General features: G+C 35.8%; 1 protein-coding gene across 2 annotated transcripts in view; it reads right to left on the bottom strand.

The window, feature by feature from the left end:
• Nucleotides 1-25,507, bottom strand: part of LOC129745575 (venom dipeptidyl peptidase 4) — an 810,441-nt gene that overhangs the window by 144,933 nt on the left and 640,001 nt on the right. For both annotated transcript variants that reach the window (XM_055738722.1, XM_055738721.1), the window contains 2 exons: nucleotides 1,941-2,055; nucleotides 1,632-1,726 (listed from right to left, as the gene is read on the bottom strand). In XM_055738722.1, the coding sequence (XP_055594697.1) occupies nucleotides 1,632-1,726; nucleotides 1,941-2,055 (210 nt within the window). The remainder of the gene's footprint in view (nucleotides 1-1,631; nucleotides 1,727-1,940; nucleotides 2,056-25,507) is intronic.

Here is a 25,507-nt window from a genome sequence, read left to right as displayed (position 1 = left end):
TTTCAAATTCTCCACATTTTATTTTAATAACCACATTTATCGACGTGTTTCGGCGAGTTTTACAAATTTAAATTTTTTTTAATTTTATTTTTTTTATTTTTTATACATGGACAACTGGTAAAAACATATTTTTAATTTGTAAAATTCGCTGAAAAACGTCGATAAAATTCAACAACGATTTAAAAAAATACCAAAATTTTGGAAAAAATTTCGAAGTACAACACCAAAATCTGTGCAGAAATGTTTCACATTAAAAAAAAAGGGCGACATCGACGTTGTTAACAAACAGAAAGATTCAATGAATTTCAAATCAGCATACAACTCCATTTTACCAAAGATCAAGACACTGTCAGATCAATGTAAACATAACATCAAAAACAAACAACAGACAGCGAAAAACAGTACGACGATCGTTAGAAAAAGTAAGATAATTAGTTCTTGTAAAATGGAAAATTATACAATTAATAAATTTAATATTAAGATCCACTGAGGAGGAGCGAAACGTCCAAAGTAGTTCGAAACGTTTCGACCAACTGGCAAATATTTTCATTTTAACTTTCACCGAAAAAAGTCGTTGAAAACAACAAACAAAATTAAAGTAAAACAAACATTTAAATTAGAAGTCTTGATATTATTCTTTCCAAATTATCGAAAATAAGTTTAACTTTAATTGTCCTCCTACCTGAATTGAAATTTTGTGCTATTTTCACAACAGTTTCTCGTTTAAGCGCTTTGTACATAATGTGTGAAACGCACACATTCCGTTTTCTTAAACGGTGTTTTACATTAATGTGTAGCAGTACTTTCACACATTTAATGTGTTGCTCTAGTTATTTCGATAATGAGTGGAATTTCACACATTAAAGTGTGAAATTATTTGTCAGTGTATTCTATTATATTTATAATTGCCCCTAGAGTGCCATCAGAAGTTAATTTAATGAGGTCAAATATGCAAAAGTTTTCAGAATTTTGAAAACATTATAAAAATGTTAAAGACACTCTATAAGGATCACAGATCACACCTATAAGAAATCATGTGTTAATCGCCAATTTTGAGTCCAATTTTCATGACTCATTGATTGAAAAGTACGGTTTTACACCAATTTTTTTACATTTTTGTGGTCATAATCTAAATTAAAAAAAAAAAATCTGTATCTTCTTAGGTGCAACGTATAGCTTCTAAAATCAGTTTTCTTGGACACTATGCAAATTTTTTTTAGCATTCTTTAGCTGATCTACAGTCTTTTTCCGAAGCATGATTTTTCGAATTTTTCGAATTTTTCTAAGACTCTGAGTAACGGAAAAATGAATGTTGTAGAAAAATAATGTCTGCGTTACATTACGAGGTTTCTAAAACTATGAGTTTGGTAGAAATCGTTTGTGGAGCAAGAGAGATTGGTTTGAGCCAGGAGTGTCAAAAAAACTCAAGGGACTGAACGGGTACAAATGTCCGGGAGGAATGAGGATTAAGGTTTTGTGAATGTCCACTCGAGCGAAAAAAAAGATTCTCATAAAATTCCAAATGTAAATATTGTATTAAGAAATCTGTTGCATTCATAAAACATTTTCTGTACCATTCAAACCCTAAGTTGTTCATGAATATAAGTTCAAGAAATCGTTCTAATACGTACCAGTGTCGTATTGGACATCAGAATCCGCTCGGACAGGTTGTTCATGTTTAGCAAACTGATCTCGCCCCAATGGTTTTGGAACAGAAACTCCTCGGCTGCAATGAGAAAAAAAAAGAAAATTGAAACCGTTAGTGAAAATTAAAACAACACAACAAACTATCGTAAGCGGATTAAGCGAGAAAATCCCAATCCTCGAAACAAAAAGTGCTTCCAAAAGAAAACAACATGGCACCACAAAAGAGCAGCTATGAACGAGAATAAAAAAGTTTTAGAGTGGGTGGGTGTGTAAAAATGAAAAAAAAAACTTACGTCCAATCCAGCTGCCGTTGAGCTTTTTCGGTGCGTATTCGCCATCGATGATGTCCTGGAGCCGGACCCGTTGGCCTTTCACTCGAGGGCCTTCGTCTGGCGGAGTGAGGAGGACCTTTAAATTGGAAGGAGATAAAAAAAATACCTGGTAAGCTTCTTATAAGTTTGAAGATCAATAAACTTGCTCGAAAGCTATTATAAATATGTTCAGAGTAGATGATGCATATTAAAGCATGGATCACTCAAAATCTGGACGCATTAAAAAGGGTCTGTCTCGGAGCTATGTAAACGAAATAAAAATGTTTTATACTCAAAATGTAGGGTTTCTATTACACTTAAAAGGAAAAATAATGAAAAAAATTATTTCGATGTTGTTTTAATGAAATTTCGAACTTTTCGTCGAGTACCACTTATCACAGTTTGGACACCCTATTGACAATTGCTCAAAATTTTTCGATAGGGCGGAATTGAGGGCAGTTGGGTGGGTTGATTTCCTTTTCGACAAAATCCACAAGTTGGCCCGATACTACTTAAGTACCTCTTTGCTGTAGTGGCAGCTTGCCAAATCTGGCGAAAACTTTACTGGTCCTTTGTGTGATCTAACACAGATAAAAAACTCGACAGGTTGTTATCAAAATTCGTATGGTTGTCTCTTCCATATCACTGATTTTTGGTTGAACCCATAATATTGCTAAATCTACATCGATGACTTTGAACAAACTAGCGTTGCTGTAAAGTTGTTTTGGCTATCGAGGATTTCTCATCTGCTCATCGCTAATATAAACGAACATATGACGGATTTGGCTATTTTATTCAGGTCAACTTGAAGATTCTAAATGTTAGTTTTTGAATGGCACAAAAACAGAAGATGGTGGAAGTTATTTTTTGGAGGACACACATCAGAAAGCGAAAATGTAAGTTTAATTTGTTGTGTATGTTGATTTGTTCTACTAACAGTTGTTTTCAGTTTCAGATTCATCCGCTGGGACATATATGTTGAAGCGCGCATACTTTGATCCCGTTAGGCCGAAGAAATGGAAAAAAACAAATCCCCCAAAATGTTTCCATATAAATTTTACCACGTAAGTAATTTGAATTTTTTTTGAATATTTATAATGTTCTCTCGGTTGAAAAAAAAAACGATTTAGATTTTGACGATTTTTTTAAATTTTGTTTCAGGGTCAGGGTGGCGTTTTCCGCGCAAACCTAAAAAATATCCTTCTGGAAACGGCGGAGCAGCAGCATCAATTGCATTAAAAAATATACACTCAGAGGAAATCTTATTATAAATTTCATAAGATACATCTTATGAACCACTTTTTTGCGTCCAAACTAATTTTTCATAAGAGTCTTATGAAATTCTTTCAATTTTCATACGATGTTCTTATGAAAAATAGAAGAAACGGCATTGTGAAAAAATGATGAACACATTCATTCATAGCATCAGTTTTTTTTTCATCATCTAACAGTACGAAGCAATCGCCAGTTCATAGTTATTATAGTTTTCCTTTAATGTTAAATGTTATTGTTATCTCCGGAATGGTAAGTTCGATTTGATGTTTTTGGTGTGAACGTTGAATATATTAGTAAACTAAAATACATTATTTGTTTACTTTTCAGCAAGCTGATCGGCAAAAAACGAAAGGTCGAAGATTTAGATGACGCAAAAAAAAAATTTGGATGGAGCCATCTGTTGAAGCGCTGCTGATGGTGACAATGCAGGATTTAATTTTAAACGAATTTGGCAAACAATAAAGTGAATGTTTTCAGCACGAAATATCTAGATTTTTTCTTATTAGAAAGTGATTTACTGTTTCCATAAGAATCTCTTATGAAAAGCAACAACCTCTCATTGAAGTAGGCGTTCATCTTCAGAATTCATTCGCGTCATAAGACAATCTTATGAATTTCATTAATTTTTCTTATGGCGCCACTTCATAAGAGAATCTTATGGCATACATAATAGTATTTTTCTGAGTGTACCACTTATGTGATACATGATTAAATTTAAAAAAAAAACATATGTATTATTAAAAATAAAAAGAAAAAACATTGCATTTAACTGCTCAAATTAATTTTTATTTATATTTGAATCTACTATTTCCGACGTTCACGGGGATCAGCATTACGGTAAAAACAGCCATACGAATGATTGATTAAAAATTCCTGTTGGATTCTCGAAGCTGATGCGATTGCTAAATCAGCCATTTATCCATTTGTGGCAACGTATAATCAGATTGTTGGTTTGATTGTTTTTTCGGGTCAGAACCAAACAATCATGTTTATGGTCATGTAGACGCGTAATATAACTGATAATTCTATATATTTTTCTCCGTGAATGTACGGAAAAAAACGTTTTTCAGGCACTTCTCATTGTACATTTCGGAGTCCATGGTCTTATTTTTCACAAAAATCGGGCTTTTTCGTCCGCAGCTGCAAATTCTTTGCCAGATCAATCACTTTCTTGCCAACTTATCGGCAAAAACGAATTTGAACCACCCCGACCAGTGGCCTTGTAAAATTTTTGGCCAGGAAGCCGCCTAAAATCCATCTTCACGTACGTTTCGTCATTCATGAGGATGCATCCGTCGTACTTCGTTAGAACCTTGTTGTATAACTTCCAGGTCCGTCCTTTGGCTTCTACATTCTTCTTCAATGTCTGGTTTGTTTGCTTACTGGCCCGATAGGATCGTATTCCTTCACGCAGATGAATCCTTCTGACGGCATTGAATTTTTTGGCGATGTCATAGTCCGACTACCCTGTGTTTGCCTTGATCGTTCTCAACATGCAGTTTCCGATCCTTAATTCCCCTAAGACGCTTGGTATGAACCTGCCGATCGATAGTATGCATCTCACAGAAACTCTTAAGAACGCTGCACACGGTCGATTTAGCCATTTTTAACGATTTCGCGATTTTTTAACCAGACCCTGTCGGGTTTTTGACGTGCGTGTCCAAAATTAATTTTCGTCTCGCGGCTTCCATCACGTGTAACTTTTTTGAAACAAAACGAATCGAAATGAAATTTTCAGCACTGATAAAGGAAACATTTCCGAACAAAGCACTTTCAAAATATTTCAGATCCGACTACTATAATCTAGTTTGTTTTCATTCCACAATTTATGAGTGTCAGAAGAAGAAAATTCCATAACTCAGTCTGAACTCTAGAGTCATTGCATACTTAAAGGCGGAATTTTCCATAATTAAGAGAAACCCATTTTTTCGCCCCTTTTTCAGGCAATTTCTGGATGAATATTAGTTATTGGCAAGACCGGATTAGGGGGAGGGTCGGGGGGGCAATGGGCCCCCCGGTTCAGAGATACCCCCGAGGAAATTGAAAGTTTTGCTCAAAACAGTTAACAAAACCATATTTAAAAGTTCAAAGTGTATGAAATCTGAAACGAGGACGGGAGCCCCTTATTAATCCAGAATTTATAATTCAGCGTATAGTTATGTATACACAAAAAAAATCTTCAAAGACCCACTGGATGATGTAACACAAGGCCACTGTAAGCTTTTTTTAAGGAAATATCTCGATGATGTGTAAAATTTCACCCATTAATGTGTGAATGTTTTGTCAGTGTGGTGTTCAACTTGTTTAGTTTTCTCTTGATTGAAAAAAATCCTGATTAATAATCAGTGATTATTCAAACATGCCAAAATACCTGTGAATTAATACTATGAGTTAAAAAAGTGAAAAAAATTAAAGGAGTTATAACAAGGGATCAAGCGTAGTAGGGTTAAGTATAGGGTCCAGTAGAATGAAAGATTTTAAGTTTTTCTCAAAACCAAACTTCAAATTATTCGCAGTTCATTGGGTAGAGGAATTTAAGCGTTCTGTGGAACCATACCAAACAATAAGCAAATTATGGTTTATAATTTTTAGTTTTCTGCGTTTTCTGTTCAACATCTGTCTTTTTCTGATAAGGTAGGTATGAATTTTTACAATTTTCAAAATCGAATAAACTCTTTTTCATTACGAAATTGAATGGAACGATGTTTATTAAATTGAAAGAAAAACATCAATCATTGATGATTCATATGCTATCTAGAAGAAATTTGAAGATAGCATATGTCGAAGTGATGGATTTTTAAATTGTAAAGAGGAAATTTTGAATGTTCATTATTTTTATAATAATCAAATCGGGACATTAGCTTCAATATTTTTTTCTGTATCGTCAATGCAAAGCTTGAAAGCACAAAGCATAAGCTTGAACGCTTGAATCTCTACGTACTGAGTTTTACTATTTTTATGCGATTTTGGCAATTTAAAAATACACTTAAAACCTTCAATGTTGTGGGCGGCAGTCTTCCGGCCACTGACAATTTCTAAATTTCATACAGAATACCACATGTTGTTTTCCGAGGTGTCTAATGTGAAACTGACGCTTTTGGAAGTGGGCTGGCTATGCAACACAAAAACAGTTTTTACGGAATTGACGTTATTATATGAAACATAGGATTGAGAAGAAAATTTACACATAGATGTTTTAAGGGAACATCAATTGATTTTGTATTTAATTTTGGGTAAGGGGTCGATAAATTGGGTCTGTTTTTGTAATATTGACGTAACTCGGCATTGGATTGAGATGCAAATTTACTCACATCACATAGGATTTTCGGCAAAAGGTAATCGGTTTCAGGTATCAAATATTGTGTACGGGGTCAACATAAGGGGTCACCTGGCCCATAACAAAAAAAACCTTAGATTCCAGGCGGCACCCCTTAGGTTGGTGCCTTTAGGTGAAAAAATAACTTTCTGAAGAAAGTTTCAGGTCATTTGTCAAAAGCACGAGTGGCGCAAAGGACTTGAAATTTGTAAGGAGATTTTCGGCAAAATGTTTGAAAAATCGACATACTTTTATGTTCTAAGAAATATTTCCAGTATGCTAGAAAGCTCTAAATCTCAGGAAAAATAAGTTTGTTGAAAATTGTGACGCGATACGAGTTGACTGTAGTGAGTTATCCGCAATTGAATGTGTGATTTTTTTTCGCAATTATAATTCTGAGCTTTCTGTAATACTGGAAACATATTTCAGAGCACAAAGAGATAAAGTATATCGATTTTTCATACATTTTGCCGAAAATCTCCATACAAATTTCAAGTCCTTTGCGCCAGCTCGTGCTTCTGCCAAATGACCTGAAACTTTCAGAAAGTCCTTTTTTCACCTAAATTCACCAATCTAGGGGGTGCTGCGTTGAAAAAAATGTTGTTAAAATTATCCCATACAATTTGGGCTAGTCTAGGGTCACACATTTCCACTGTTCAATGTTTTTGTATATTATCGAAATAGACTGATATAAAAATTTTCACATGTAGAATAATGACTTGAAAGTTTAGGAAAATGTATCATCCACATCAACATCATATTGCTTTTGTAAAAATAACGTGTACAATAAACCGCTGCAGGCTTTGTATGAGACATCTGAAATTTATAAATTATTACAACTCGAATACCATTTTTTGATTGTATTTTAACACACAAAAATCTACGTAAAGTTTGGAAGCAATACATTGAGTCCTGATTTAGTGCAACGAGTTTTAATTTTGTATGGAGAATTACATGTGGAATCAACTTTTTTTTATTCAAAAATCGTTACAGATTTACAGACATTTTGGAAAAATAAAAAAAAGGCTGAATACTATTCCTTAAATTAATCTCAACAAATGATGTGAAGGTACTATGATGCTTAGTTGTAACACAACAAAGATATTTGGAATTTAGAAAAGATTTATCAAAAACTCAGACGAAACTCAGAACTTCAGAAAAAATCAACAGAAGAATTTCCAAGGCGATTGTTCGGAATTATTTTTACCATGTCTTTTTGCATCGTAAATATCTCAAACACACGTTATCATAAAAATCTGAAAAAGGCAAGATAATCCTTTTCTTAACCACCACAACGTTATTAAAAATTTGCATATCTGAGCTCTAGTAACGTTGCTATCACCGAAACAAGTGTCCGGATACTAAATGATCATAGCTTTACAATTGTGTAAAATTTACACAAAAATAATGTTCAGATGATCAATTGAAAAGTTAACACTAAACATACCGACACTTTTTATATACCTATTCATACCGCGAGCGGTCAAATAACGGCAAACATTTTTCCGCTAAAACTCTCTTGTTTCTCGACCGATTTCTGAAAGTTTATTGTTTTGGAAAGCTCGTAAAGTGACTTAAATACGGTTCTCAGACAAAACTGAGCTACAATTATTTTTTATCAAAGTTATTCAAAGTCGAAGAAAAAAAATTAAAAAATCAGGCTTTGAGAAAAAGGATATAAATCAGTTATTAAGTACTCGAAAAAAAAATCACTTAGTGCCTGAGAACGCTGCAGTTAGAAGCTATATGTTACACATATGGAAATATTTTTTGAAAATTTTTTAAGTTCATGGCCACTAAAAATGTAAAAAAGTGGTGTAAAAAAATTTTACGTTATTCGTGACATTTTGGCATCTTTAGATTTTTTTAAACACGAAACACAGAATTTTTTACAACTTTTTAAAGGTAGCTTGTTTTTTAAACTTTCTAGCGCCTAGATTTGGCTTTGCAATGGATCGCAGCGTTCTCAGGCACTTAGTGAATTATCTTGTTTAGTTTTTCCGAGAAATCGAATGAAGGCTGTTTGGACCACCGCACGTTTTGAAAAATGAAGTTTTAGCTTAAATATTTGAAAAAAGTAGGGGAATTGAGGTTTAAAACAGCCGTAACTCCGTTTTCCGATGCTTGCGGTGGCTCAAGTAGCTTTCATTCGATTCCTCAAAAGAAAAACCACACAGTAGAAGTCTCATTTGCTTCAAAATTTTCAAGACCGAACTTGCTTTTCATGAACTATATTCGAAAATGTGAGGGATTTGAGGGTAAAAACAGCCATAACTCCATTTTACGATGCGTGCTGTGGCTCAAATAGCCTTCCTTCGATATATGTACATAAAAAAAGTCTCATTTGGTTCAAAATTTTCAAGTCCGAGTATGCTTTATCTGAAAAAATGTGAAAAATGTTGAAGAATGAAGGGAAAAACGGTCATAAAGGGTTATACGGTCAAAATTTTGTCAAGGGAAAACGCGTATAAATCGGTGTATTCGTTTATTTAAAAAATCAAATTAAACTTCTTTTTCAAGTTTAATAAGTATAAAATTCAGGAAAAATATTTAGTTAGGCTTCCGCTTTTCCAAATCTGAATTGCCGGGCCTTACGCTTAACCCCTGCCATCAGATTTTGTAAAGCCACCTTGTCCACCTTCTTCGCCGCAGAAAGCCAGTTTGCCTTGAACTGCTGCTCGTCCTTAGTTTTTTGGTCTTCTTTAAGTTCCGCTTGACAATAGCCCAGTATTTCTCAATTGGGCGGAGCTCTGGCGTGTTGGGAGGGTTCTTGTCCTTGGGAACCACCTGCACGTTGTTGGCGGCGTTCCACTCCATGACATTTTTACCATAATGGCAATGGCAAGATGCCAAATCCGGCCAAAACAGTACGGAACAGCCGTGTTTCTTCAGGAAAGGCAGCAGACGTTTATTCAAGCACTCTTTCACGTAAATTTCTTGGTTGACAGTCCCGGAAGCTATGAAAATGTTGCTTTTCAAGCCACAGGTACAGATGGCTTGCAAAACCAGATATTTCTTCGCGAACTTTGACAGTTTCATGTGCTTGAAAATATCTGCTACCTTTCCCCTTCTATTTGCCGTATAAAACTCCTGTCCCGGAAGCTGCTTGTAGTCGGCTTTGACGTAGGTTTCGTCGTCCATTACCACGCAGTCAAACTTCGTCAGCATCGTCGTGTACAGCCTCCGGGATCGCGCTTTGGCCTTCGTATTAAGTTTATCATCGCGATTTGCAGTCACTACCTTCTTGTAAGTCGATAGTCTGGCTCGTTTTTCGGTTCGATGCACGGTTGTAGACGATACACTTAGCTTATTTGCGGCATCTCGGAGAGAGAGGTTAGGGTTTCGCTTGAAACTACCGGCAACTTTCGTCGTCGTCTCAGCGGCTTCCGGTTTTCGATTCCCCCCTGATCCAGACTACCTGGCTGTCGACAAACGTTCCCCAAACACTTTAATTGCATTTGTAACGGTTGATTTGGCAACTCTTAGCGATTTTGCCAGCTTTGCGCGATTAAAATTTTGATACGCTGCTCTTCTTTCTTGGACGGCATTTTGACAACTGAAGAGTGAATTCCAAAATCAAAATAGGAGCAACATTCTACACACACACACACACACACACACACACACACACACCTTCAAAATGAGGGGTGTTCAGGTTTTTTAAATGCAAAATCCGCTCTTTCGAAGCTGCGCTGCTGCCATCTGGGGTAGTACGATGTTGCGTGAGCAACATTCTGGGTGAACGATAAATTATAGACAACTTTACATTGCTTCGAGTTAAGTTTTCATAAATCCAAATGATTTTGAAAAAAAAACACTCTTTTGAAAAATTGGAGTTTGTTTTCAAGTAAATTTAAATAAATAATCCTGATAGGAGAGTCAATTCTATCTGATAGATGAGTTTTAAAATAGTCAGTCGGTCAGAGAAAACTAACATGGGGCCGTTCAGATACCACCTGGACAACTTAGGGGGAGGAAGGGGTATGGAAATGTCCACGGAGAGGGGGGTAGGGGTTTGGGTAATTTCCACGTGGACATACTTACTTTCAAAATATGTTCTCAAGGAGAATAAATATTAAGATGTTTTAATCAAAATCTTAAAATTGCAAAGCTTTCCAGTTTAAGTTTAAGCAACTAGTAGCCACTTGAAAGCAAGCTATAAATATGATAATTTTGAAATTATTAATAATTATAATTATGACAAATTAGTTTAAAAAAAACAATTTCAAATCTGTCCACGTGAACATCCGGGGAAGCAGGTAGGGGTTTGCCAAATGTCCACGCTTGGCCACGGAGGGGAAGGAGGGGGTCAAAAATCTCATTTTTCTGTCCACGTGGTATCTGAACGGCCCCCATGTGAATCAATCTTTTCGTCCATTTTCTTAACTTTTAATTTTTTCCAATAATCTATATTTTTTATCATATCTTTACATTAAACTTTATGCGCTTCTCGTTGGTCTGTATAAAAGAACATTTAATAAATACGTTATATAAAAATTTAAATAGTTTCAGCCTAAGACAGTAGAAAATGTTAAGTTTTAATTTAAAATTTTCTAGGCTAGTGGTTGTATAAATATAATTTTCAATAAAATTTCACAAAAAAAATGAGATCATGAGGTCCGATAAAAATACAAAACATTTTATAACCCTTGAACGATGGCAATTGAAAAGCATTTAAGTAAACTTAAATTGTGTAGTAATCCAAGGATATATATATATTTTTTTTTTCATGTCAACCACCATCAAATATCCAAATCCGCCTTCCAGCTTTAAAATTATTAAGCCTGATTGTATGCAGCTGCAGAAGGAAACCTAATAGGAAATAGCAAAAATTTATGTTTTTTCGAATAAAAAATTCTACCTTACCAGTTGTTGGGTTTTTCCCAAATTTCAAAGGAACGTTAATTGACTACTCTTTTAACAAATTACAATTGAAAATGTGCATTTGGCTCGAGTTTTCATTCAAAAATATGAGAAATGCGCTGTGTGGTGGCGGCTTATAGAATACTACCACTGGGATACTGGTCCACGTCGTAAAAGGCGACTTATCCAGTACTTCCCATATGCGTTAGTCATTCTTCAAATGCGACTATCACATTGGGAGGGGGGGAAACTTGGCTTGGGATTTTGAAGTTCTAAGCCAAGTTTTCTTCAGGGAGGATTCACCAATTGTGCTTATTGCTATTAATGCGCATGCACGAGTTGAATTCTCCTAAATTTTGTAAACACCCGCTTCAGGGTGGTTCTGTGCCTGTGGGCCCCAAAGTGGGGGTAGGAGGGTGTATAATAATCCTACCTTAAGCAGAACGTTGTTAAGGTCTGCACTATAGCCAGGCACTGGTGCAAAGGGCCGTATTTTTCCTGGCAACTCGTGGGATTCAGATTATACACACGATTTTTAAATTTTCATCCTGTATGGGATACCCCGCTTCATGCGTCGATATGAAGGTGCAGGGGTTCTTGTGTGTGATGGAAATATGTGTGGAATTCTTTGATAGAAATGCTTTCTATTAAGGTTGCACAGATAAATCTGCAGCACAAAAGAACCGCTACACTTAACTTATGTCGTTTAATCCTTAATGGAACTGCATCAATCGCCTTGGTCCAAGAACCCTATTTCCGAAATGGAACTTTTTACTTAGGGAATTTGCTCAAACCAAACTTTACTGTGTTCAGTGTAATTGGAATGACTAATGCCCGAATAATGCCTCGTGCATGTATATTGATAAACAATTCTTTAAATGCAACACTTATACCCAATCTAACAACAAGAGATATTTGCGTCGTTCAGGTTTCGCTGCCTGATAGAAAATACGTCTACTGTTCAGCATACTTACCATATGAACAATCATCCCCTACGGATGATTTAAAAAATGTCATTTCATTCTGTGAATCACAAAATACACCTCTTGTAATAGGCTGTGATGCCAATGCTCATCTTTTTGTATGGGGTAGCTCAGATATCAATCTGAGAGGCTCAAATTTAATGGAATATTTAAGCAGCACTAATTTAGAAATTCTAAATGTAGGAAATAAACCAACTTTTGTTAGGTGTGACAGAGAAGAGGTGATTGACATCACACTTTGTTCTAGAACAATTTCTCAGGAAATTTCAAATTGGCATGTTCCTAACGAAGAATCGATTTCTGACCACAGGTTTATCTATTTTGAACACTCAGGTGAGTTTTTAGAAACAATTACATTCAGAAACCCAAGAACAACTAATTGGGACCTTTATTTGGAGCATATTGCTATTAAATTTCATGGATATACACCTGAAATTACTACTCCTTCTGAGTTGGATGAAGTGGTTGCAAAAACCACCGAAATTATTTTAAATTCTTATGAAGAAGCGTGTCCCGTACGAACGTTGAAATTCAACAAAAACATTACACCATGGTGGAACTCAAATCTCAGTAAATTACGAAAAAACTGCAGACGCTCTTGGAACCGAAGGCGCACGGAAGGTTTTGATGCCTTCAAGTTGGCTCGCAGAGCTTACCGGAAAGCAACAAGAGCTGCCGAACGCTCAAGTTGGCAGAACTACTGCACAAACATTTCAAGCTTGCACGAAGCAAGTAGGTTAAATAAAGTCTTAGCCAAATCAAAAGATTATCAGGTTTCATACCTTAAAACCCCTAGTGGTGATTATACATCAAACGACGAAGAAACATTAAGTTGTCTATTCAATACTCACTTTCCAGGATGTGTTGATCAAGATTCATCCATAGAGCCTGAGTTCTTTTCTGGAAGTCTAGATTCCTTGCATTTTGCTCGGAAAATAGTTACTACAGAATCGATCAAATGGGCAATCGATGGTTTTGCTCAATACAAATCTCCTGGAAGTGACGGTTTATTTCCAGTTTTGCTTCAAAAAGGTTTCGATCATTTCAAACACATATTAAGAAAAATAATGATAAGCAGTTTTGCTCATGGATATATTCCTAAACTTTGGCGGCAGATAGCCGTGAAATTCATCCCTAAAGGGGGACGATCATCATACGACGAAGCCAAAAGCTTTCGTCCTATTAGTCTAAGTTCATTTCTATTAAAAGCACTTGAACGTTTAATTGATCATCATATCAGGCAAGAATGCCTTGTCCAACATCCGCTTAATTCGACACAACATGCATACCAAACAGGAAAATCAACATTAACTCTTCTGCACAACGTAGTACATAATATTGAAAATAGTTTTTCACAGAAAGAATCATGTCTAGGAGCATTTCTAGACATAGAAGGAGCATTTGATAATGTCTCGTTTACATCAATAATGGATGCGGCACTACTTCATGGAGTGCCTAGTGTTATAACTAACTGGATAAGCGCAATGCTAAGTAACAGGAATCTTCATTCGTCTTTAAGACAGGCTTCAACTACAAAAGTTAGCACACGTGGTTGCCCACAGGGAGGTGTACTATCACCTCTTTTGTGGAACCTAGTTGCAGACGGCTTGTTGAGAAAACTCAATGACCGTGGAATACCAACCTATGGATTCGCAGATGATTATCTTCTGCTGGTAAGAGGTTTATGCATAAGCACATTATTTGATATAATGCAACAAGCTCTGCGCTCTGTTGAACGATGGTGTTCTCATGTAGAACTTTCAGTTAATCCTCTAAAAACTAATATTGTTTTATTTACTAAAAAACGTATCACCCGCGGGGTGCGCCCTCTGCTGTTTTATGGTTCCGAAATCACCGTGTCTGATCAAGTTAAATATTTGGGTGTCATTCTTGACTCCAAATTAAACTGGTCTGATCACATCGAATTCAGAATCAAAAAAGCATGCATGGCTTTCGGACAATGCCGACGTGCAATCGGAAAAACTGGGGACTCAAACCTAAACATATTCACTGGATTTATTCCACAATAGTAAGACCAATTCTGGCCTATGGGTGTCTAGTGTGGTGGCAGAAAGGAGAAGTTGCAACAGTTCGGACTAAACTAAATCACCTTCAAAGAATGTGTCTTTTGGGGATGTCCGGATCGTTCACTACAACTCCTACTGCAGCACTAGAGGCTCTGTTTTCTATCAAACCTCTACACTTGTTCCTAAAACAGGAAGCCTTCTCATGTGCTTTTCGTCTACAGGCAGTTGGTCTCTGGCTGTCAGGAAATATCGAAAGATCATCGAGTCATACAAATGTGTGGCCCGAGTTAGTTAGATTAAACAAGTTTAATCTAGCGCCAAACGATTTAACACTCTCGAGTAGTTTTCCCTATATGGGGTTCAAAGTCAAATTTCCTTCTCCTCAAGAATGGTTATCAGGTTTCGTAGAGGACCAAATGTCCTCTCATATTGTATTCTATACTGACGGTTCATTATCAAACGGCCGTGCAGGTGCAGGAATTTACTGTCACGAGTTGAACATAGAATATGCTCAACCTCTAGGAAAATATTGTACAGTCTTTCAGGCTGAGCTATATGCTATTATGTATGGAGTGCAAATTGCACTTCAAAAGAAGATTATGTTCAGAACAATTTATTTCTGTTCAGATAGCCAAGCAGCTATCAAATCACTCAGTGCTTCCAGTTCTAGATCAAAACTGGTAATCGCATGCCGGAAAGCAATCGAAGAACTTGCTGAAGGCAATGGATTAAACCTTCTATGGGTACCCGGACATAAGGGAATTTTTGGAAACGAATGCGCCGACGAACTCGCTAGAGCTGGGTCGGAAAAGGAATTTTACGGACCAGAGCCGGCTGTCCCAATATCACCATGTTGGTTCAGAAACCAAATTCAAACTTGGTCCTCTAACCAGCATGAACGATACTGGGAAGAGTTGGACACTTGTCGTCAAACTAAATTATTTTTAGAAAAACCATCTCCAATCATATCGAGTTACTTATTAACTTTAAATAAATTTCATTGCAGCATCTTGATCAGAGCACTCTCCGGTCATTGTAAACTCAACTATCACATGCACAACATTCAGCGTGCTGAATCTCCAGTATGTGGTAGTTGTGAATCAGATGTGGAAGATCCCTTCCATCTTATATGTAACTGTCCCTCATTTGCCAGACTACGTTTTCGTACTCTGGGATCTTGCGCTTTAAGCGAATCTGAGTTTAAGAAATTAAACTTAAAAAACATTCTATCATTCCTTACCGAATGTAGAAAAGAGCTTTAATGATAATAATCCCTAGTGGAAAGGCTTTATGCCATCTTAAATAGATTGAATCTATTTCTTCCTTTTATAGGTTTTTCAGGTTTCTCAGGTAAATGATGAAATCTTGGATAAAAAAAGGCTAGGCACAATTTTCCCGTATGTTTGGATAACGTGCCGCTATTAAGCCTACCCCCATTCTGATACCTGATACCTGACTACTCTTTTAACAAACTGCAATTGAAAATGTGCATTTGGCTCGAGTTTTCATTCAAAAATATGAGAAATACTCAGAATTGTTTTTGGAGTAGTAAAAAATTGACCTTTTTTGATGTCGATTTGCGATGCTTCACGGCACATACACATTTTCTCCTATAGCTCACAATAATCTCTGAACCTTTTACTTCAAATCTGTATCCGTCATTTTATGAAAATCCTAACCAAATCAAAGAAAATAATGATTTATTAGAAGCTAGTATTTCCACCCGTTTGTTTACATTTTTTTGCACACACACGAGCTGTCAAAAATTAGCTTCGAAATCGCGAATTGAAAGAAATACGTCAAGTTGATATTGACCAAATTTTGACCGTATCACCCTTTAACTCCATTTTCCAATACGTGCGGAGGCTCAAACAGCCTTCATACGACTCCTCAGAAAAATCACACAAGAAAAGTTTCATTTGATTCAAAATTTTCAAGCCTGAACATGATTTTTTCTCAATTAATTCAAAAATGTAGGGGAATTTAGGGTACAAATAGCCATTCATAACTCCATTTTACGCTGCGTTTGGTGGCTTAAACAACATTCATTCGATTCCTTGGGAAAAAAAACACATGAGATAGGTCTCACTTGGTTAAAAATTTGCAACCTTGAACATGCTTTTTCTGAGCTATATTCAAAATGTTGAAAAATTGAGGCTAAAACGGTCATAATTCCATTTTAAGATGCGTGCGGTGCCTTGAAGAGCCTTCATTCGATTCCTCGGAAAAAAATCACACAAGATAGGTATATTTGGATCAAAATTTTCATGTTCTAATCAGTATTTTTTCGGATTGTTTACAAAATAACGGGGAATTAGAGGTTAAAAAGGCACTATATCTTCATTCGTAAGCTCGTATCTGAAACTATGGCCAGTAGATTTTCCGGGCATTTTTATAAGAAAGTATATTTTCATAGATTTGGTTCATGTAGGACTGAAAATATTGAATTTCTTCGCAATTTATACACTTTTTTCTCCATTGTGCAGTGTCAGCGTCATCTTTTGTTGCTTGATAACTGAATTGTTAAAATATAATTTAAAAAAAATGCCATGATCGTCTGATAATTTTATTATTACATCATCAGTTTTGGTATAGACTATTCAAACCACTAATAAAGTTGCTCGATTTTTTTTAAATTTTCAATAAGAATCAAAAGATTAAAAACTCTAGTCTTAGATGAAGAAATTACATTATCAACATAAAGTAATCAATTAAGGATCATTAGATTACATAATGAAAATATAAAAATTCAATAAGTGCTGTGACAAATGTTCTTTCTCTCCACAAGCAACTAAAAGTGTGTACTAAAAAGCAAATCGCACAAAGGAACGTAATGAAAATACATCTGAAATATTTTCTAATTGAATAATCTAAATTTGAATGAAATCTAAACATTTTAGCAAACATCTTGATGATCATCTGAAGCTATGCTTTTAATGAGTGTTAATTTAATTATTTGAGTGCATCTTAAACACAAATCCTTTACTGTCAATAATGATGCTTATTTCCCAAATTACCCTCGTTTCCGATTCGATGTCATACTCTGTTCTGTTTTATCAGATCCTTAAAACTGGCTCCTGCACATTTTATAATTCGATTAAACAATACTCTATGCATTTCATGCTTCAGCGTGAGATCAGTTTTTTTACTGAAAGCATCAGCATCGGTAGCAATTCAGTCGAACGCCATTATGCAAATAGAATATAATCCAATCGAAATCCTTCTCGCCATTTGGCGCTCGAAATGGCACTGGTGCTGCGGTAATTCGTTCCACTTGGATTAGCAGCCAATCCAGTTCCAGAACTTCTAGGGATCCTGGGGATACCAGTCAACTTATATAATTAAGTTGTCCTTGCAGAAAAGTGCAAACTGTTTCCCCTTAACGATCGACACGCGATTTCCCTTTCAAATGCTCTGGTGGCAATCCCATGTAAGAAAAGTTTTTTTTTTGTTTTGGAAGCGACGTTATTGGTATGGAGTGTGAGTTTCCAATTCACAAGAGGAAACCCTGAACAAATGGAACAAATGGACACTCAGGCAAATCTTATATATAAAAATGGAGGCGTTTTCTTTGTGATAACATCACGTATGAATGGTCGGTCGGAATGAAGTGAAATTTGGTATCCGAGGGTTTTTTGGGTCAGAGATGGTTTGTATAATACTTTCAAGAATCTCACTTTTTATGAAAGGGGGGCCCTATACAAAATTATCTCTTCACATCTTCTTATATATAAAAATGGAGGCGTTTTCTTTGTGATAACATCACGTATGAATGGTCGGTCGGAATGAAGTGAAATTTGGTATCCGAGGGTTTTTTGGGTCAGAGATGGTTTGTATAATACTTTCAAGAATCTCACTTTTTATGAAAGGGGGGTCCCTATACAAAATTATCTCTTCACATCTTATATATAAAAATGGAGGCGTTTTCTTTGTGATAACATCACGTATGAATGGTCGGTCGGAATGAAGTGAAATTTGGTATCCGAGGGTTTTTTGGGTCAGAGATGGTTTGTATAATACTTTCAAGAATCTCACTTTTTATGAAAGGGGGGTCCCCATACAAAGTTATCTCTTCTTCACATCTTCTTCTTATATATAAAAATGGAGGCGTTTTCTTTGTGATAACATCACGTATGAATGGTCGGTCGGAATGAAGTGAAATTTGGTATCCGAGGGTTTTTTGGGTCAGACATGGTTTGTATAATACTTTCAAGAATCTCACTTTTAATGAAAGGGGGGTCCCCATACAAAGTTATCTCTTCTTCACATCTTCTTATATATAAAAATTGAGGCGTTTTCTTTGTGATAACATCACGTATGAATGGTCGGTCGGAATGAAATGAAATTTGGTATCCGAGGGTTTTTTGGGTCAGAGATGGTTTGTATAATACTTTCAAGAATCTCACTTTTTATGAAAGGGGGGTCCCCATACAAAGTTATCTCTTCTTCACATCTTCTTATATATAAAAATGGAGGCGTTTTCTTTGTGATAACATCACGTATGAATGGTCGGTCGGAATGAAGTGAAATTTGGTATCCGAGGGTTTTTTGGGTCAGAGATGGTTTGTATAATACTTTCAAGAATCTCACTTTTTATGAAAGGGGGGTCCCTATACAAAATTATCTCTTCACATCTTATATATAAAAATGGAGGCGTTTTCTTTGTGATAACATCACGTATGAATGGTCGGTCGGAATGAAGTGAAATTTGGTATCCGAGGGTTTTTTGGGTCAGAGATGGTTTGTATAATACTTTCAAGAATCTCACTTTTTATGAAAGGGGGGTCCCTATACAAAATTATCTCTTCACATCTTATATATAAAAATGGAGGCGTTTTCTTTGTGATAACATCACGTATGAATGGTCGGTCGGAATGAAGTGAAATTTGGTATCCGAGGGTTTTTTGGGTCAGAGATGGTTTGTATAATACTTTCAAGAATCTCACTTTTTATGAAAGGGGGGCCCTATACAAAATTATCTCTTCACATCTTCTTATATATAAAAATGGAGGCGTTTTCTTTGTGATAACATCACGTATGAATGGTCGGTCGGAATGAAGTGAAATTTGGTATCCGAGGGTTTTTTGGGTCAGAGATGGTTTGTATAATACTTTCAAGAATCTCACTTTTTATGAAAGGGGGGTCCCTATACAAAATTATCTCTTCACATCTTATATATAAAAATGGAGGCGTTTTCTTTGTGATAACATCACGTATGAATGGTCGGTCGGAATGAAGTGAAATTTGGTATCCGAGGGTTTTTTGGGTCAGAGATGGTTTGTATAATACTTTCAAGAATCTCACTTTTTATGAAAGGGGGGTCCCTATACAAAATTATCTCTTCACATCTTATATATAAAAATGGAGGCGTTTTCTTTGTGATAACATCACGTATGAATGGTCGGTCGGAATGAAGTGAAATTTGGTATCCGAGGGTTTTTTGGGTCAGAGATGGTTTGTATAATACTTTCAAGAATCTCACTTTTTATGAAAGGGGGGTCCCTATACAAAATTATCTCTTCACATCTTATATATAAAAATGGAGGCGTTTTCTTTGTGATAACATCACGTATGAATGGTCGGTCGGAATGAAGTGAAATTTGGTATCCGAGGGTTTTTTGGGTCAGAGATGGTTTGTATAATACTTTCAAGAATCTCACTTTTTATGAAAGGGGGGCCCTATACAAAATTATCTCTTCACATCTTCTTATATATAAAAATGGAGGCGTTTTCTTTGTGATAACATCACGTATGAATGGTCGGTCGGAATGAAGTGAAATTTGGTATCCGAGGGTTTTTTGGGTCAGAGATGGTTTGTATAATACTTTCAAGAATCTCACTTTTTATGAAAGGGGGGTCCCTATACAAAATTATCTCTTCACATCTTATATATAAAAATGGAGGCGTTTTCTTTGTGATAACATCACGTATGAATGGTCGGTCGGAATGAAGTGAAATTTGGTATCCGAGGGTTTTTTGGGTCAGAGATGGTTTGTATAATACTTTCAAGAATCTCACTTTTTATGAAAGGGGGGCCCTATACAAAATTATCTCTTCACATCTTCTTATATATAAAAATGGAGGCGTTTTCTTTGTGATAACATCACGTATGAATGGTCGGTCGGAATGAAGTGAAATTTGGTATCCGAGGGTTTTTTGGGTCAGAGATGGTTTGTATAATACTTTCAAGAATCTCACTTTTTATGAAAGGGGGGTCCCTATACAAAATTATCTCTTCACATCTTATATATAAAAATGGAGGCGTTTTCTTTGTGATAACATCACGTATGAATGGTCGGTCGGAATGAAGTGAAATTTGGTATCCGAGGGTTTTTTGGGTCAGAGATGGTTTGTATAATACTTTCAAGAATCTCACTTTTTATGAAAGGGGGGTCCCTATACAAAATTATCTCTTCACATCTTATATATAAAAATGGAGGCGTTTTCTTTGTGATAACATCACGTATGAATGGTCGGTCGGAATGAAGTGAAATTTGGTATCCGAGGGTTTTTTGGGTCAGAGATGGTTTGTATAATACTTTCAAGAATCTCACTTTTTATGAAAGGGGGGTCCCTATACAAAATTATCTCTTCACATCTTATATATAAAAATGGAGGCGTTTTCTTTGTGATAACATCACGTATGAATGGTCGGTCGGAATGAAGTGAAATTTGGTATCCGAGGGTTTTTTGGGTCAGAGATGGTTTGTATAATACTTTCAAGAATCTCACTTTTTATGAAAGGGGGGCCCTATACAAAATTATCTCTTCACATCTTCTTATATATAAAAATGGAGGCGTTTTCTTTGTGATAACATCACGTATGAATGGTCGGTCGGAATGAAGTGAAATTTGGTATCCGAGGGTTTTTTGGGTCAGAGATGGTTTGTATAATACTTTCAAGAATCTCACTTTTTATGAAAGGGGGGTCCCCATACAAAGTTATCTCTTCTTCACATCTTCTTATATATAAAAATGGAGGCGTTTTCTTTGTGATAACATCACGTATGAATGGTCGGTCGGAATGAAGTGAAATTTGGTATCCGAGGGTTTTTTGGGTCAGAGATGGTTTGTATAATACTTTCAAGAATCTCACTTTTAATGAAAGGGGGGTCCCCATACAAAGTTATCTCTTCTTCACATCTTCTTATATATAAAAATTGAGGCGTTTTCTTTGTGATAACATCACGTATGAATGGTCGGTCGGAATGAAATGAAATTTGGTATCCGAGGGTTTTTTGGGTCAGAGATGGTTTGTATAATACTTTCAAGAATCTCACTTTTTATGAAAGGGGGGTCCCCATACAAAGTTATCTCTTCTTCACATCTTCTTATATATAAAAATGGAGGCGTTTTCTTTGTGATAACATCACGTATGAATGGTCGGTCGGAATGAAGTGAAATTTGGTATCCGAGGGTTTTTTGGGTCAGAGATGGTTTGTATAATACTTTCAAGAATCTCACTTTTTATGAAAGGGGGGTCCCTATACAAAATTATCTCTTCACATCTTATATATAAAAATGGAGGCGTTTTCTTTGTGATAACATCACGTATGAATGGTCGGTCGGAATGAAGTGAAATTTGGTATCCGAGGGTTTTTTGGGTCAGAGATGGTTTGTATAATACTTTCAAGAATCTCACTTTTTATGAAAGGGGGGTCCCTATACAAAATTATCTCTTCACATCTTATATATAAAAATGGAGGCGTTTTCTTTGTGATAACATCACGTATGAATGGTCGGTCGGAATGAAGTGAAATTTGGTATCCGAGGGTTTTTTGGGTCAGAGATGGTTTGTATAATACTTTCAAGAATCTCACTTTTTATGAAAGGGGGGCCCTATACAAAATTATCTCTTCACATCTTCTTATATATAAAAATGGAGGCGTTTTCTTTGTGATAACATCACGTATGAATGGTCGGTCGGAATGAAGTGAAATTTGGTATCCGAGGGTTTTTTGGGTCAGAGATGGTTTGTATAATACTTTCAAGAATCTCACTTTTTATGAAAGGGGGGTCCCCATACAAAGTTATCTCTTCTTCACATCTTCTTATATATAAAAATGGAGGCATTTTCTTTGTAATAACATCACGTATGAATGATCGGTCGGAATGAAGTGAAATTTGGTATCCGAGGGTTTTTTGGGTCAGAGATGGTATGTATAATAGTTTCAAGGATCTCACTTTTGATGATAGGGGGTCCCGATTTCCATAAGAATCTATTGGCGAGCACAATGCAGTTAAGGACGTGTAGATGAAATTAAACATTTATGACGATTTATACTTTAGAAGGTAAAACGAAGTTTACCGGGTCAGCTAGTTCTTATTATAATTTTTATAAGATGCATCTTATGAACCGCTTTTTAGAGTGTAAAATAATTTTTCATAAGAGTCTTATGAAATTCTTTCAATTTTCATACGATGTTCTTATGAAAAATAGAAGAAACGGCATTGTGTGAAAGTAATGAACACATGCGTTCATTTCAACAGTTTTTTCATCATCTAACAGAACGAAGCAATCGCCAGTTCATAGTTACTAGTTTTACTTCAAAGATAAATGATATTGTCATTTCCGGAATGGTAAGTCCGATTTGTTGTTTCTGATGTGAGCGACATATTAGTAATTTGAAATACATTTTTGTTTACTTTTCAGCTATCTGATCTAACAAGGTCGAAGATTGGGATGCGGCAAAAAAAACTTTGATGGAAGCGTCTGTTGATGCACTGCTGATGGTGACCATAAATGATTTGATTTCAAACAAATTTAGCAAACAATAAAGAGAATGTTTTCAGCATGAAATATCTAAAATTATTCTTATTAGAAAGTGATTTACTGTTTCCATAAGAACCTCTTATGAAAAGCAACAACCTCTCATTGCAATAGGCGTTCATCTTCAAAGTTCATTCGCGTCATAAGACAATCTTATGAATTTCAATGATTTTTCTTATGGCGCCACTTCATAAGAGAATCTTATGGCATACATAATAGTATTTTTCTGAGTGGAGGAAAAGTTTAATTTCCGAGCCGCGCACATTCAGCAGCTGAATTACCAACACCCGGGCAGCACTAGAATGGAGCTAGTTAAATGTGCATAGAATTTGGTCCCTCGGTGCCAGATGCACGGCACGACATGATGGTCTTCTTGGCTAAGAGGGGAATACATAATCTGAAGAATGAGAGACTTTTCTTGGTCGGAGTTTCCAATTCGAGGAGAATGGGACCTGAACTATACGGTTGGTATGAATTGGGAAGCTCTATTTTTCAAATAATGAAAATTTCCAAAAGTTTTGAAAACTACAAATTTCACTAAAAAGTTATAGATATTTTTATTTTTTTATTCGAAAATTTTCAATAGTGCCAGGTCGTTTAATCAAAAATCAGGACAACGCGAAGAAAAAATCAGGATTTTTCAGGACACCACTAAATTGGTGAAATTAACCTGCAGTCCTGCTAAGATTGCATAAATTGAGGCGAAATATAGGTGCTGAAGACGCCTCGAATTATGCAACTGAAGCAAGAATAACCTTTTCTGGCCTGTAGTTAATATCGAAAAACATCATTTAAATATCATTCGTACCAAAGATTATCATTGGTTAAACTGATTAAACTACTTTATTAAAGATTTGTTTGAAGTTCTCATCATTTAACAATATATTTAGTTATAATTTGGATATTTTTTAAAAATCAGGACAAATCAGGACATTTAGAGGCTATTTTTTCAAAAATCAGGACAATTCAAGCGTTTTTGAAAAATCAGGACGGCCTCTCAAAAATCAGGACAAATCCTGAAAAATAAGGACACTTGACACCCCTGTCTCCGATCAAAGCGGTTTTCTGACAGCTCGTTGCATAAATTTCAATCGGTAGAAATGGTTCGGAAAATGACTTTCCAAGATGTTGGCAGTCACCGAAATGGCTCTCGACTTTTTCATCGTTTGAAGAAATAATAATAAGCTCGATTTGGAATATTCATGCGAAACATTGATGGCTGGCGGATTGATTGGAGCGTGAAAAAGTTAGATCGTCGTCAAGAGAATGGCTCTTTGAAGCATATTGAGAGGTTTTTGATATCGGTGAAGACAGCTTCGTCCAGTTTAAAGATAGCGTTTGAACAGACGGAAAACTTTCCAACAATTTTTTTTTCTCTTTATGATTTAAACTTTCCACTAGAATACATTTTTGATACATGAAGGATGTATGTGTATGTTAGGGTGGCCTTTATTTCCCTACTTCGTTGAAAACTAGCTTCCACCCCCAATCTTTATTCAATCAATTATAAAAAATAGGTACTAGTAAAGTTTTAGCTCATTCGAATATCTCAAATGCAACCCTCAAAGACCTTTAAATTTATATGGAAATGATCGGGTAAAATCTTTAAGGAAAAAATGTATCTTTTAATCATATTTTAAGCCTTTTAATGCCGAGAAAGATTATAAGTAAAATGTGTATGAAAAAGTATCTCAAGATAAATGCGCCTTGTTAAACCTTTAAAATAAGGAAATTTTAATGAAATATTTATATTCATAAACAAAAATTAAATTATAGAAATTGTGGGAGCGAGGGCTAAACTAGAAGAAGTCGAATTCCGCTATCTGACGCCATCTTGAAATCCAAGATGGCAGCTTCCGCTAAAATGCTGTAAACTATTGAAAATCAAATGAAAACCTCACAATATGAGTTTAAGGCGAAGGGCAGAAACAAGAAAAAATCGAATTTCTCCCGACGCCGAATTTCTGGCGACTTCCGCTTGACTAAAAAATACTGTAAATCAATGAAAATCACATGAAACCTCCACAATATTAGAAAATGTCATGCCAATTTTCTTATAATGTTTAGAATCTTCTCTTTTCTCTTCATTTTCTTAACATGTCCTTCTCGTCTTTGACTGTCTTCTTGCTCTTCCGAAGTTGGACAAAATGGACAGAATTGGCCTCATACCACTCCAGGACACTTTTAGAATAGTGACATGGTGCGAAATCTGGCCAAAATAGCGGAGCTTCTTCGTGTTGCTGCAAGAACGGCAAAAGGCGCATCTCGAGGCACTGAGATTTGTATGTAGATTTACTGTGCCCCTTGTCACCCAC

Source organism: Uranotaenia lowii, chromosome 2, assembly GCF_029784155.1.
Source record: "Uranotaenia lowii strain MFRU-FL chromosome 2, ASM2978415v1, whole genome shotgun sequence".
In the NCBI taxonomy this organism is placed as follows: Eukaryota; Metazoa; Arthropoda; class Insecta; order Diptera; family Culicidae; genus Uranotaenia; species Uranotaenia lowii.
This window is presented reverse-complemented; position numbering and strand designations above follow the sequence as displayed.